Raw genomic sequence first — 15,227 nt, 5'->3', positions numbered from 1 at the left:
CTCTCCAATGCATCATTCAGGTTTCACATATATATAATCGAATTAAATTTAATTTAAATAATAGTTTATTTAACTGAATTCAATCATAACCATATATTAAACTATATTGATAAAATATTATTTTATATTAAATTTAAAATCACTCGATTCGATAATTAGATGTCACCGGTGTATCAAATACTCATAACAGATAGATTTATTGTATGGTTATTGAGGAAGTTTTGCATTCAAGAATGAATGAACTCAGACCATTAGCCAAAACAATCAATTCCATGACTTCAGCAGAAAGAAAGAAGCAGATTGAAATGGAGAAGAAAACAAGATAGAGATGAATGGAGACACACCACACCGGGGAAGCAAATCCAGTTGGAGAAACAAAACCAGAACACATACACCAACGTGTCAACCTTCGTGCATCAAAGGTCCCCAAGTGTCCCACAAACCTCCAACCCTTCTTTGGCCAATTTAGGCCATCACACTTCCACTTCATGTTCATGCAAAAACATTCGAACTTCCAAATCAAAGCATTTTTACACCAGAAGCTTCAGCATTATTCTGCAACAGCAGCAGTAGTATAATATATTACCTTCAAAGACTAGAGATCTCCGGCACCGTTGCTGGTAGTCGCCGGCCACCATGCCACCTCGTAGATATGCGCTTGGGAGAGCTGATGAGGCGGTTAACCCGGATACCGGCAGAGCCACCTTAGCTGAATTCATCTCCACTCTCATCCTTGTCTTTGCCGGCGAAGGCTATCCTAGCTCTAGGTGTGTAGACATGTTTAACTCTCCATCTTGATATATCCTTATATGTACACGCATATACAAATGTGCAGCCTAGGTAAAATCCAGACTTGAAAGTATGAAAATGGTGAAACTTTTGAAGGATGCTGCAAACTGATGTGGAATTTGTCTAGTGAGGTTTGTCCCACTATCACTCATCCCTAGGTGGGTTTATTGTTAAGATTTTATCCATTTTGGATTCACATTCTATTATAGTTTTATTTTTTGTTTTGCAACCCAAAAACCATGCCAAGATATTGTTTATTTTTGATATAGAGTCTACAATGATGATTTTGTTTTTGTTTTTGCAATCCAAAACACCTCTAAGGAGCTTATAGACTTTTGCTAATACGAGATTTATCTAAGTGTCACACATGCATATGCATGCAAGCATATGGTGCTTAGTTACGGTGAATATTATCTGCTTATGTTTTGTGTTGATTTGCGGCCAAGGCTTACAAGGGTGCAACACCAACGCCTTCTGATCTGGTAGCAATAGCACTAGCACACGCGTTGGCGCTGTTCGCCACCGTGTCAGCGAACATCAACATCTAAGGTGGCCATGTGAATCCTGCTGTTACCTTTGGTGCTCTTCTTGGTGGAAGAATCTCTGTCCTCCGTGCCATTTATTACTGGATTGCTCAGCTTCTGGCTGCTGTTGTTGGAACTGTCTTGTTGAGACTTGTCACCAATGGCATGGTAAATTATATGGAGTCCCTTCTGTTAAACTTCATTGTTTGCTTGAAACATCCTTGGTTTTATAGTTGACCGATTGTTAAAATGTTATCTATTTTGAACACATAATTCAAAGTGGTGGGATGGTTTGTTTTTATACTTTGCAACCTAAAATACAACTTGACAGTTTAAAAAACTTATTGACAATTTAACCAGTTATATTTTAGCGTTCTCAAGCGATGTAAGATATGCATACAAACCTAACATCTCCCCATTGCTTTGTTGACGTGAGATTTATCTAAAAGTGTCAAATTCACCCTCTTTACAAAATTGAACATTCTTACTGAGGTTTAATTTACTATCACTCAAAAGAACACATGAAATGGTTATAATACTATTTATAACATTTTTGGTCCAATAATTTAACCTATCTGAATATTTGATCAAGATGTTACATTGATTCACCATTGTCTAATAACTTTAATTGGTTTGTTATTTGGCAGAGACCAGTGGGATTTTGGGTGATATCAGGGGTTGGAAAGGGACCTGGGCTTGTGCTGGAAATTGTATTGACATTTGGTTTGATGTACACGTTCTATGCAACAGCAATTGATCCCAAGAGGGGAAGCTTGGGGATTATTGGCCCTCTGGCCATTGGCTTCATTTATGGAGCAAATGTCAATTTGATGGAGCAGCCATGAACCCAGCAAGAGCATTTGGCCGAGCACTGGTTGGGTGGAGATGGAAAAACCGCTGGATCTACTGGGTTTCTCCTTTGATTGGGTCAGGGATAGCAGCACTCATCTATGAGTACATGGTGATGCCAACAGAGCCCCCACCACATCACACTCACCAGCCCTTGGCTCCTGAAGATTATTAGTTTTTGTATTGTAACTTTTGCTCATGAATGCTCTGTTTTGCTTTAATCTTTGTCTGTAATCTGGATTGCCTTGTGTCTTCTTTCTCTATACTTTTATCTCTTGGGTCTGTAGCTTTTGAGTCCGTCCACTTTGAGCAATTGTTATCCCATGTGATGGCAATAAAAATAAAAGCTCCAGACTCTTTTTTTATTTACTCTTTCCTTTCAGTTTGCTCTGATTGACATAGATTAACACACAAATCATATTATGCTATATAAATCCATCTTTTATTTATAATATTATTGCAAAACTCTAGCAAATTTTTCATCAATGAAGAACAGGTGTTAAATATGTACATGGGAATAGAATTAAAGATTAGTTTAATAACATGTGAATTTTTAATCTTTAACTGACAAAAAAGCTTTGGTATATCTTGATAGTAGGAGGGTTTTTGAACCATGATATTACAAATAATATAAAATTTTTAGGTAAATTTTACACTAATAAAACACAAGAGATATGGTTGGATAAACCTTAACAAAAATATTGAATCTCGTATGAAGATGAATATAACACTTATAAGCGAATTTTAATGGACAAAACACAAAAGAGATGATAGGACAATCCTACACTAAGTCTCTTAAGGAAGTGAATATAATGTCGTTAGACAAATCTCATATCGACAAAATTCGAAAGAATAGCGTTATAACTAGCTTAGACAAAATTAAGATGTTAATGAAGTTCTTTACGTGAAAAAATGCCAGTTGGCATTCATTAACCAGTACTCTAAGAACAATGTCTTTACTTTCACATTGTAAACAAGGATTTGTAGAGTATCTAGGTATCAATACATTTTACTGTAAACTGTAATCCCTGACCCCCACCCCCCCGTGATATCTGAACGCATGGATTCTTGGTCTGCAAGCAAGAGTTACTTCATAAATCCTGTATTAAAGGGATTCCAAGCATCTGAAGTGAATAGCACAGAACATCAACGCACTAATTCTGATGCCTTCATTTCTGTTTCCAACAAAATAGGTTTTGCCCACTGTTTTCACGGCCCTCTCATCTTCTCAACAATGTGCCTACTCTTTTCCTCGATGTGTCGCCTTTTCTCTTCAAATTTCTCCCCCATCTTCTTCCCAAGATCAAGCATCCTTGCCTTTCTCCCTCCTTTCTTTGGCCTTGAATCATCCTCTTCAACTGCACTACTTTTTTTTTCTAGCAGGAGCAAAGACCTGGGCGGTGATTGACAGTCTGGGATTTCCTCTTTTTTCTGTTGGCCTGTTTCCTGCGTCACATCACTCTCCAGCAAAGGAGTTTTTAGTTCTTGTAAAGACTTACCATTCGGTATAGATGGAATGGCAGAGGCTGTTAAAGGCATCGACACAACTTTAGGGACAGTGGGTGATTGTTGAACACAATCTATGTTCTTTGGGCTTTGATGCTTGCTCTCTGGGTGATCAATTGATGTTGCTTTAGTAGCTTCCGTCTTCGTTTTTGCTTCCCCACTTTGGGAAACAAAAGACTCAGATACACTGGTATGATCGCTACTGGCTTCTTGATTAAGCCACATAAATGGAGCAACACTCCTTTGGACCCAGTCATCCTTTTCTGCTAACATCCATGGGATGCATACACTTTCACGGTTTGGAAGAACCATAGTTTCCTGGATCCCCATCTGCACATATGAAATCAACATCAGCCATAGCTTCTTACCATTGTTAACTGAATTCTATTATCAATATGTTCAAGCAAAAATAACTTCAATAAAACTGGTTGTTTTCCATTTGGACATAAAAGAACTTGTGAGAGGGTATCATAAGCTTTACTTAAGAAATCCTTGGGGATATATATATCCACAGTTTCTTCTTTCCCATAACTATTACTAGCCTTTAGATAATGGCTCCTGTAATCTTTAGAAAATGATTATAACCATAGAAATGGAATTAGTAATTGGTGGTTTAGCATGGTTTCATTGTCTGGAAATGCACATCTGATAATTACCTGAAAGTTTAGAATAAGTAATTGCTTTATCAGAAAAAAAATTTCAAATTACAGATTGCTTTTCACTACACAGCTGCTTTTTAATATATCATATGCAGCTGGGTCATCCACAAAAATCAAACAAAACAAGGGCAAGAAGGGACGAGGATGCAGGTGAGGGTGAAGGTGAAGGTGAAGATTAGGGAAATTGAATGTGTACATGAATGAGTTTCCTTGTGCATTCTCACAGAGAAGAAAATTAAATGAAGATCAGATAGTAATATGTGATAAAAGTGATTTACATACCTTAAAGCGGTTAATCAGAAAATCAGCTATGCGTCCACTAGTAATCTTGTGATCCCCAACACCGGACTCCAGGTTGAAATCTATATCAGGCATGGATGTAAAGCCAAACCATAATTGATCAGAAGGTGGTGGCTTTATATGTAAACACACTGTTCCTCGAAGGGATGCAACTTGTATGGACAAAGAGAGTGGCACCTTCAATGCAAAAAATCAGTCAGTATGACACAAAGTTTGCTTTTAGAGATTGATTTAGCTGAATCAACCTGAAAACCGGAAAGCCCACAAGATAAGACACATGTTCAAATCATAACAATAAATACCATTTATAAAACATAATTTCATAGAGCAATACTATACGTACCTATTTTGAATACACAAATATGTACACACTTACATGTGTCATCAAATGATTGGATATCATTTTATTATTAATTAAAAATTATCCAATCATATGATGACGTACAAAAGTGTATACATATTTATGTACCCAAAGTGGGTACACATAGTTTTATTGTAATGATTTTTGATTCTATGTTAACATTTTATTTTAGTTTACAAAATAACTAATTTCTACCGTCATTTCATATGCTCAGTCCAAACATACATTATTTTGTTCAAATGCATATGAAATAAACTTTTCAGTTGTATAGATACTAGACCATTACAAAATATATCCATAGAAATATATATAAACAAGTTGCCTGAAAAGGTTATAGGCATACTTTTGTTTTCCTTTATTCCATTTCTCTTTCACTGTTTGCACATTTAAGGTTATTAATATGCATACACACAGAGAGTTAATGTAACAAATAACTTCATTAGAATAGAATATATGTATGGGTATATTTGGGGCTGTCTATTAAAACAGATGCAAGAGCAAAAAATTGTTTACAAACCTGAGAAACCTGTTTGGCTATAGAATTCAGAATACACTTCCACCTTGACATTGAAGTTGCTCCCAATGCAGGGCTATTGTTGTTTTTCAGGCCATCTGTAACAAAAAAGAGTTAAAATGAAAATTTCTACTCATCAACTCCGAATTGAGACTATTAATACATATTCATACTAACCAAGTTTAGGATCCTCTTCACCTTTTTGGACTTGTTCATCAATATTCCTCTCAGAAATATTCAACTGTTTACCATAATATTCAAAACCTTCAAGAAGGTCTGCAGAAACATCCCCAACTGAACTTGATTCTGAATTTGCATCTAATTCGCGGACTTCAAGTCTTGTTTCAACATTCAGTACCACTCCACCAGAATACTCAAAGTCAACTTCAAATGCCCATACTTCATGCATGTCCATTGGAAGAACCCTCATACCATGGATATGAGGTGGAATATTCCCAATGTCAATTCCCTTACAGATAATTTCACCAATGTAACTGGGGGTTCTCATACTTGACAATGTTTTCTGTTACAATGATAAGTATCAGATTAACGTTGACATTTAAAATGCAAAGAAAAGCCGCATAAGCTTCAGAATAAATTTATTACAATCAATGACACAACATTTTGGTACTTCCACAAATAAATATGCAATAGATATACAGATAGACACAACCAAACATTAATCATTTGAAAAAGACAAAAGCTAAACCTAGCATTGGAAGATGAATAGTTTTTCATTCCTTTGAGAGTATAATCTAGTCAACCAACTTATTGGCAAAATTGTCACATAATACGAAAAAAAATCTCTCCAGGAACTATAAACAACCATGCAAACAAACCATTACAGATCTTATTTTGGAAAATAACAGACCTGAATTCGTGCCTGAAGAGAATTTTTCATTCCCACATGGCTTTTGGCATCAAAAAAAAGCCGAAAGATTAATAAATTACAGCAGAGAGTTGCCTCATCTGTAATAAATTTGTCATCAGCTTCTGTGTCAGAGAAACCGGTAATTTGACTTTGGCTTGCCAAGTGACGAAACATTGATGACAGTGGCTCATCATTTTCTTCTCCAGAATTGCTCAGCACCTTTGTTGTTCCAGATTTTGCAGAGCTTGCACCCAAAACGGAATCTTGGGAAGTATGAAATTTATCATAAACCTTTCTCTCTACACGGCCTGAGTTTGAAGAAAGTGGCTTATTTTCCATACAAGGCTTTGAAGCCTTTTTGGCAAGTTTTTTCCAAAGGATTCGGACCTTCGATGAAGAACCATCAAACCTACCAGACCTATCAATTGGCTCAACAATGGCACCCAGTGAGGATGGCTCAGCAGTCAACCCAATTGAGGGTTTCGTAAATGAAGGATATCCTGTGTTTAAGGATGTAAGGTAACAATGGAATTCTTCATTCAATCTGGTGCACCACTCCAGCCTTTTCTTGTCATCACATGCAGCAAGACGGAAGGCTTTACACCATGACTCCTTTTCCCAGGAAGTTTCAAGATAAATGTAAATTGTTTTGCTCAAATTGTATAATGTTGAGGTCTTGCTTTCAACTTTTATTGGGAACCTTTTGGCCCTATAAAAAAACAGGATTAATCATGTCATAACAAAGATCATAGTTTTCATCCAGAGATGAATTAGGACTATTCCTCACTTATTTGAACACCGGTTAAGAATTTGCGTAAGAGAAAAATAACCTAAAATTAATGTTAAAGCAAAAACTGAAAATATTAATAATATTGGCTTCTTCCCCATGCAAAATATGTATTATACAAAATGGTTCAAACTGCAATGATGAGTATCTGTGAGAAATAAATTAAAAGGAATTGACATTGTTTAGAAACTTCCAAATCCAGCAACCATTTTCAAGTGGGCAAAGAAACAAAATCTTCTTTAACAGACATTATTAATGACAAGAAAATTGGGTTACACTGCAATGATTTCTCCAAAGGTCCCTTGCCATGAAATTGAAAACAATCTTCTAACTATACTTGCCACCTGCAACTGGTTGAAGACCAGAAGCCATCAAGAGATGACAGTTCATTCATGATGACTGTAACTACTACTTAGAAAGGCATACATTACAGTATTTTATGATGGGTAATATGATCTTTACTTTTATTCTTTATGATAACCCAGGACCCATTAACAAACTTGACATCATAACTGGGTATCCTACCGAGCCCTAAAACTTTGGGAAGCAGGAAACTTGCAACATTTTCCAAGCAACATAGTATTAATCAATCCTCAGTGTAAATCCAAACAATGTTTAGGATATAAAACAAAGGGCAATCTCATCCTTGGTCTAATTAACGGGGGAGTAAAGATGATTAAAATCTAATAATCTAAAATAATAAGCACTTCACAAACCACCATGTTACCATTTTCTTGAGGGTAGAGTTGAGCCTGAAACAGCTTCTATTACACAACCTTTGAGCGGAATAGCTGTCTGAGAACCATCAGATTCCTTCAAATGAAGGGTTCGATCCTTGATTTTTGCATATTTGCGAACGGGATAAACCTCCAAGATATCCTTTTTCCTCTTTGGTTCTTTTGGTAACTTATCATTGGGAAGTTTCTCCGATTCCAAAACCCAAACAAACCCCTGGTACACAGAGAATTAAACTAGCAAATAAAAAACACAAATTAATAACCAAAACAACTCATCTCACAGAAGGAATGAGAGATCTCTCCTTTATAACATAAATGGATAACTAAAGTCTTATATTTATATAACTTTCTGAATTCCCCATATTTTCTCTCCTACCAGACACAAAAAAAGTGGATTCCTAAGTCATATAACTAAATGAAAACCTTCTGGGTTCATTATGTTCCCTCCATTTCTACTCACTTTTTTCCAATTTTCTGCCCAATCAAACATATAAAATAAGATTACTAAGTCTTAAAACTACTTGAAAACTTTCTGGATTCATTAGGCTCTCCCCACTTTTTTGAAATTTTTTCCCTAATTTTTCTCTCCAAGCAAACAAACATGAAAAAGTGGATTACTAAGTCTAAAGCCTACTTAACAGCTTTCTCATTTCTTTACTTTCTCTCCAATTCTATTAATTTTCCCTCATTTTCCCTCCAACCAAACATGAAAAGTAAATCACTAGTTCTTACGACTATTTACCAACTTTTAGGATTCCTTATATTCTTCCCGTTCCGGTAGTTTTTTCTCTCGACCAAACACGAAAAAGGTGTATTACTAACTACATTCAGTAAATTTTCCTAATTTTCTCACATTCTCCAGTAATTGTCAACCCAAAATGATACCCTGTTTAATTCTACTAAATAAGACTTTCCAAAAAATTCATAGCCTCGCCGTCACGAGCAATATTAAATTAAGTAGGGGGAAAAATTTAAATAGAAAACAAAAGCAATACCTGCTTGTTGTAAGCAAAATCAAGCGACTGTTGAGAATCAAGAACTTGAGCAGACTGGCTAGAAGATTTGGCTCTGGCTTTTTGAGTAAGTAGATTAATAAGATAAAAAACCGCCGCAGCTTCCAAACCCAGTACCAAAATCGCGCCAAGAAAAAACCCAATAAATAACGGCAACATCTCTGATCTCTGAATCGAGGATGACAGAGATCTTGATCTTCAGTTACTACTGTGGGAGATGAAACATGAATGAAATGGAATGAAATTCCTCTCCTGCTTTGTGGGTAGTGGGAAAGGGAATCAGATGCTTTGGCAATGAAGATTAGAGTAAGAAATAATTACTTACAGTACAAGTATAGAAATTGAGGGCAAACGGAAAGCCGCGTTTTCGTCTTGGATTCTTTGTTGGGTTGGGATTTGGAGTTTTTTGGAGCCGTTATTTATCTACTTTCTGTCTACACCGTTACTTTGCCATGTCACTCTGCCAAATGATTTTCCCTCCCAAGTTTGATTAACGACCAATGCCCACTCTCTAAGTTTCAAAAAGCTAGATTACCACCCATCATTTAATTTCAGTAGTAAATTTAATTTAATTTTCTAAGAAATGATTGTTTTGTTATTTTATTAAAATTATGAACTGTTTTTAAAATTTAATATAAAATTGAATTATTAATAGACCCTTATTTATTTAAAAATTTATCATTTAAACTCTTAAAAAATCAATACCATAATATATCTGTTCTGTTTTTTAATCAATAAAATTGTTATTTTAAAATGATTGCAAAAATTATTAAATTTTTAAAAATTTCAAAAAAAAAAACTCTCAAAATTTTTTTTTCCAAAAACCCCTTAAGATTTTTATAAAGACCGCTGACATTTTGCCCCGAAATTTGATTGAACAATGAAACGTAATTGGGTGATGGGAAAATATCCTAGCAACAATTAGGTGTGATTTACAGTAACTGGGTAAACAAGGACAGGCAAGTATTCAATAATCAGTTTGAATTTTGAGCACGTTTATAAAATTTTAATTTATCTAATATAATAATTATAGATCTAATCACAATATTTTAAAGATTTATTCCTCCAACTAATTCGGATGAGATTTTCCGATTAACCAAAAAAAAAGTATTCGATGATCCATAGATCCAATTTCCAATCATCATTATTTCTACAAAAATAAAATATATATGTAATATATGCACATTCAATCATATTGTGACAAGTATCTATAATTTACACATGAAGCATTATCATATACAAAAGGCAGAAGTCTTTACTTCATATGCTTCTATTAAACTAGTTTTGAATCCATACAACTGAAAATTCACAAGCATCTGCACAAACTAACGAAACATAAAAGCAAAAGGGAAAATTATAAAAGTTAGGAAAGGGCCTAATTATAGGGTTGATGCCTAAGAAACTTAACAACAAACTCAACAAACTGCATTGATGAAAGGCTTTGCATTTGCATCGATGCTCCACGTTACCGAATGCTTGCTTTCAAAACTAAAGCGGTGGGGAAGTTTCTTACACAATGGCTGCCCGGTGATGACTAAACAAAAGCTATAGGATAAAGAGGTCATGTAAACATACATACTGATTTAGAAGAGTGGTGAGTGAAAAAGCTGAAGTCGTGGTGGTTGACATTAAGCTGCTTCAACCAGGAATCTGCTGCGCAATGGAGATCGATTAGTTTCTCTTGGTCAGACGCATCTGGGTTTACCCAAATATCTCCTTGCATTTTGTAAGAAGCTAGCCCAAAGGGGGTAAGGGGAACTCTTCTGCCACCTTCGCCTTTTGGGTTGCCATTGTTGTCATGCTCAACCATACTATCTGCAGAATCAAACCAGAGACAGAAAAAAGATGAACAATGCATATATACATAATCATTTAGACTTTGAAGTTTGAATTATAAAAAATAAAAATACCTTGAAAAGATGAGGATAGCGTATGATAAGAGAGGAAGCATGTTGACAAGTCCTTCTCATTTTTCTTTGATGGAATATGATAGATAGGATACCTGTGAATGAAAATCATACAAGAGTACTTCCGTAAGAAAACATATATAGTGGATAAATTTCAGATGATCTAAAAGAAAAGACTGAGATTCGAACTTCTCCTTCAATTGAAATATAATTGAAAATAATAACATCACATCACTCACAACTACTTATCATCCTTTATCAATATAATCAAAGATGAAGCTTTCTTTAAGACGCATATATTGCACTACTCATGACAAACAGAAGAACTAAGAACATTGTCGAGTAGAGGGAAGGGAACATGCAAACCATATACGTAAACATAAAGTCTTCATCAGTGGAATTCATTTATCAATGGAAACATAAAACAAAATTATAATATTAAAGATTAACTGAAAAATAAAGTTGTGAAGGAACAGAAAAGCATGCTTACCATGCAACGGCCATCCAACTAGCAGGTGAGAGATCCACGCTTCTGAGGGTCAATAGCCCCGGATTATTTTGAGTTAATTCAGTTATCTGAAACAAAATTTTGTTTCAACAATCAAATTTATGCAGCACAGGAAAAGGCTACACTAATATTTGTATAGATTGATAAGATGGCAATTTATTTTATTATGCAAGTAAACAAGCCAATAATGCTAAGCAGCCTAAGCTGTCTATTTCTTTTAACAAGGACAGCAAGATAAAAATGGACAATAATTACCTTTTCCTTAAATGGAACCCTCCAGTAAGGAGAAGCCATCTCGAAGTACTGGAAGTTAAGGTACCCAAGCTTATTGTTCAATGGCCATGAGCCATCCTGGTCCAAGTTTGAATCCTCAGAAATGGCATCCCAAGTCCTGCTAGAGTGGTCGCTGAGAGACCTTGATAACTTATCACTCCCACTATCATCACTCCAAGAATCACTTTCAAATTCAATAACATCAGCATCCTCCCTCAGAGTCCTACATTAGGATAACAGGAATGCTCAGTCTAATTGCTACTAACAACAACAAAAGACTTGAATTTCGCACACGAAACATGAAAAAGATTTGTTGACAACCTCGAAGTGGCAACAGGCTTATTAGTGTAGATCTGAATGGCCGATAGGTAAGGAACATAGAATTGCATAACATCCTCACTGCTATCTAACACCACCGATGTTCCAGCACCATATGCACTCCATTCATCATAGCAATTCCAGAGATCTCCCAATGTGAAATATTCAACTACATCCTTATCAAGTGGTTGCCATTGGCTGTTTATTTCATGAATACAGCTCTGCCAATTTTTCAGAAAGCAATTTGCAATTTATTTTAGAGGGAAAAAAAAAAAACAATTTCAACATTTAAAAATTGCAATTGAGATCTACATCTATTGACCAATGGAATACATATACAGGAATCAAATACCAAGAGTTAGATATTCTCAGCTATAGTAATTTGAATGCCTGTAGATGTAAAACAAAATAATATTTCTCCCAAGGAAATCCTTTTAAAACTTCCAGAACAAGCATTGTTTCTGGTCTTAACTGCAATAACATGCGTTTAGAGATAAACCAATGGTTAGAATTGTTTCCTGATTTCATTTTCCACATCCACTTAGCTGGAAGAGTAATCAAACAGAGTTAAGTAATACTTTGTTTGAGTTTGGCTAGATGACATTAAGGCAAAACTTGAGCTAGTCAAGCAAGAAAGTTCTTGCTTGAGTTTGAGTTCAAGACGGAAACGACCAATTCGAACTCGATTTTAAAAAATAACATTTAAACTCATAAACTTATATATTTATTATCATTTATACCTCATATTCAAAGTCAAAAAATAATTTTTTTTAGTATAAGAGCAAAAATTAAAATTTTATTTTAAAGGTATTAAAGTAAAGTTTTAAAACTTTTAAAGGTTAATTAATATTTTACTCGAGTTAAGTAATGGGCTTGCAAGCTCATCAAGCCAATCATTAACAAGCTCAAACTCGATTTGAGAATTGAACTTGAACTGAGCTAACTTGAGTCACTTAAACTCAACTAGAGAGCTTAACTCGAGCCACTCAAGTTATGCTCAATTCAACAATAATCGAATAGATCCATGAGCAACTCAAGTGTGGTAAGGCTCATTTGTATGCCTGCACTTGGGCATAACCAAAAAATAAAACCCTAATTAAAAGTAAAACTTCAATAAATAATTAGACATGTATAAGCTCTTCACACATAACATCTTTGGTCCACTATTATTAGAATAATGAAATATGATAACATTGTGCCCCAAAGGAAAATGTTAAAGAAGATTAAAATGGTGAATTGCCATTGATAATTTACCAAAAATTTAGTAATCAGAATTATATTTATAAATGGTATATAATAATTAATATTATCCTTACACAACTCAAGCTTATCCATTAACATAAATACAGAAGAAATTCATTAATTATACATCATACACGTGTCACTGACAGTTACCCATATGGGCTACCACCTGAACGGTCCAAACTCCAATTGGTCAAATATTGAGCACAATTAAAACAAGGAAATAACAACTAAAAAACTTACCAATAAAAAAATAAATATTATTATTTTAATATAGAGTTTGGAGAATATTCATGGCATCTTCTGTATATTATATTTGGTTCTTCTTTCCGATTGTGTACCTAAACTGGGCCCACCCCTCACCAAGTTAAATTATCCCTCAAATTTACTAAAAAACTAAAATTATTCTGATAATAATATAATAAATTTATATATATTAATAATATTAATTGGATTTAGATTTTCTGAACTTTAAGATAAACATCTACCAGTGGATTTTTTTTGGATTAAATCTAATGATAAATATCAATAAATCAGCTAATTTCAAAACATGGATTAAGACTTTTACAAAACGGTGTCGTTTTAAGATTAAATTTAATGACTTTAGCCACAAAATCTGTCAATGTTTCGGACTGAACCATTTGACTTTCTTCTACTTTTTGTTCTTCCAGAAAAACAAGCAGCCAGCATCCATTGATATAAATAATAATAGTAATAATAATAATAAAATATCATTAAAATAATTTTAAAAAAAGGAAAATCAATAAGAAGAACATGGAATTTTTTCAGGAATCAAGAGAAAAAAGTCAAAACTGAACAAGAAGAGAAAGGAACCGCCGTACCTGAGGAAGACGTCTCGACGGAGGACTGGGCGTAATACAGTGGAGGAAACTCTCGAGATTTGAGTGGACAGTGGAGGACCACATTGACGATTTTGATCTTGATTTTGGAGTGAGGATTGAAAAGAAAATAAGAAGAATGAGAAATATAATAACAAAGAAGCGACTGAGAGAGAATGGAAAGAACAAAAAAACAGAAGATAAATAAACTTAATTACAGGCACACAAAAAAGGAAAATCTGATCCGATATTCTTAATTTAAGCCTTCAGCATATCCCTCAGCATATCCAAACATTAAATTACAATGACGAAAAAACAAGAAGACCGCTTAAATGCTGGATTGTCTTTTTGCCATACAAACAAAATTCCCAACCCAGACTCAACTATTCCTAACGCTTCCTCTGTTTACAATGACGAAAAGGGGTTTTGATTTTGGGGAAGTGGGTTTTCCGGATTTGGATTTAGATTGGGAAAAGAAAGATTTTTTTTTTTTTTGAAATTTATAAACGAAATTCAGCGAAAGAGTTGAGTGAGTGGTGTCGAAGCCGTGAGAGTGCGCTTCGCCGCGTGTAGAGGAGGCAGTGTCTGTCAGAGCTTTCGCTTTTTGTATTATTTGGTTTGGGCTTTTGCTTTAAGCCCACGTGTCCTTTTTATTTGTTTATTTATTTATTTATTTTGGATTTATACAAAAATCTCCCTTATATATCACCACAAAAAATAAAATTATGCATAATACAAATTTAAATAAAAAAAACAATATATCATTATATAATTTAATATTTTAAATAAAAATAAAATAATATTTAATTATATAATAATATAATTTTATATGTATTTTAATTTGTGTATATTACATACAGATATTACTCTTAATCAAATAACAAAAATTCTCATATAATTATAATAATGAAAAAAAATACAATGTAATCTATAATATGAATAATAATATATTTATATGATTAGACTTAATTTTATTTTTAATTTAAATTTATTTAATTACATAATAATATATTATTTAAATATTTAAAATTAAATATACATAATTTTATTGAGAAGAAACTCTGTTTGTTATTATTTTTTGTGTTAAAATAAATTATGTGAACATAATTTAAAATTATTTATCAATTTACGTAAACGTGTGACGCAGGTGTAATTTGGTAAATTTTGCACTTGGTAAATAGTATTATGATATAATTAGAGTTTTAATTCAAGTTTTCTATTATTTTTTAT

The 15,227-nt window shown here is 33.9% G+C and overlaps 2 protein-coding genes and 1 pseudogene across 4 annotated transcripts; 1 reads left to right on the top strand and 2 right to left on the bottom strand.

Moving 5' to 3' along the window:
* Window positions 1-520: 520 nt before the first annotated feature.
* LOC123204879 lies at window positions 521-2,531 on the top strand (annotated as a pseudogene).
* Window positions 2,532-3,061: 530 nt separating this feature from the next.
* Window positions 3,062-9,305, bottom strand: LOC123204425. Of its 2 annotated transcripts, none has more exons than XM_044621069.1 (7): window positions 8,893-9,305; window positions 7,888-8,111; window positions 6,374-7,082; window positions 5,680-6,025; window positions 5,506-5,600; window positions 4,610-4,804; window positions 3,062-3,998 (listed from the first exon to the last, which is right to left on the bottom strand). In XM_044621069.1, exons 1-7 carry the CDS (start codon window positions 9,067-9,069, stop codon window positions 3,372-3,374), a joined length of 2,373 nt encoding a protein of 790 aa, XP_044477004.1. In that variant the 5' UTR covers window positions 9,070-9,305; the 3' UTR covers window positions 3,062-3,371. The 2 variants fall into 2 exon arrangements, with proteins under 2 accessions (XP_044477004.1, XP_044477005.1); XM_044621070.1 differs by having other exon boundaries at window positions 5,701-6,025.
* An 840-nt stretch (window positions 9,306-10,145) lies between these two features.
* LOC123204424 lies at window positions 10,146-14,582 on the bottom strand. 2 transcript variants are annotated; one of them, XM_044621067.1, is made up of 7 exons: window positions 14,216-14,582; window positions 14,001-14,097; window positions 11,920-12,137; window positions 11,581-11,821; window positions 11,308-11,393; window positions 10,821-10,912; window positions 10,146-10,725 (listed from the first exon to the last, which is right to left on the bottom strand). In XM_044621067.1, the coding sequence occupies exons 2-7, from the start codon at window positions 14,082-14,084 to the stop codon at window positions 10,472-10,474; spliced, it is 975 nt and encodes a 324-aa protein (XP_044477002.1). In that variant the 5' UTR covers window positions 14,085-14,097; window positions 14,216-14,582; the 3' UTR covers window positions 10,146-10,471. The 2 variants fall into 2 exon arrangements, with proteins under 2 accessions (XP_044477002.1, XP_044477003.1); XM_044621068.1 differs by having other exon boundaries at window positions 14,001-14,581.
* Between the last annotated feature and the right edge of the window lie 645 nt (window positions 14,583-15,227).

This window comes from Mangifera indica, chromosome 20, assembly GCF_011075055.1.
Source record: "Mangifera indica cultivar Alphonso chromosome 20, CATAS_Mindica_2.1, whole genome shotgun sequence".
In the NCBI taxonomy this organism is placed as follows: Eukaryota; Viridiplantae; Streptophyta; class Magnoliopsida; order Sapindales; family Anacardiaceae; genus Mangifera; species Mangifera indica.
The sequence above is the reverse complement of the archived record's forward strand: the minus strand, read 5'-3'. Positions and strand labels throughout refer to the sequence as shown.

Bases quoted from the DNA above. Each gene is read 5' to 3' on its own strand.
- LOC123204425 (XM_044621069.1), bottom strand. From the start codon at position 9,069: ATGTTGCCGTTATTTATTGGGTTTTTTCTTGGCGCGATTTTGGTACTG. The intron at 7,083-7,887 runs GTAACATGGTGG...GTTTTTTTATAG, and splicing joins ACTCTACCCTCAAGAAAATG to GGCCAAAAGGTTCCCAATAA. The intron at 5,601-5,679 runs GTTAGTATGAAT...TTTTTGTTACAG, and splicing joins TGAAGAGGATCCTAAACTTG to ATGGCCTGAAAAACAACAAT.
- LOC123204424 (XM_044621067.1), bottom strand. From the start codon at position 14,084: ATGTGGTCCTCCACTGTCCACTCAAATCTCGAGAGTTTCCTCCACTGT. The intron at 12,138-14,000 runs GTACGGCGGTTC...AAAAATTGGCAG, and splicing joins CGTCGAGACGTCTTCCTCAG to AGCTGTATTCATGAAATAAA. The intron at 10,913-11,307 runs GTAAGCATGCTT...TTTCATTCACAG, and splicing joins AGTTGGATGGCCGTTGCATG to GTATCCTATCTATCATATTC.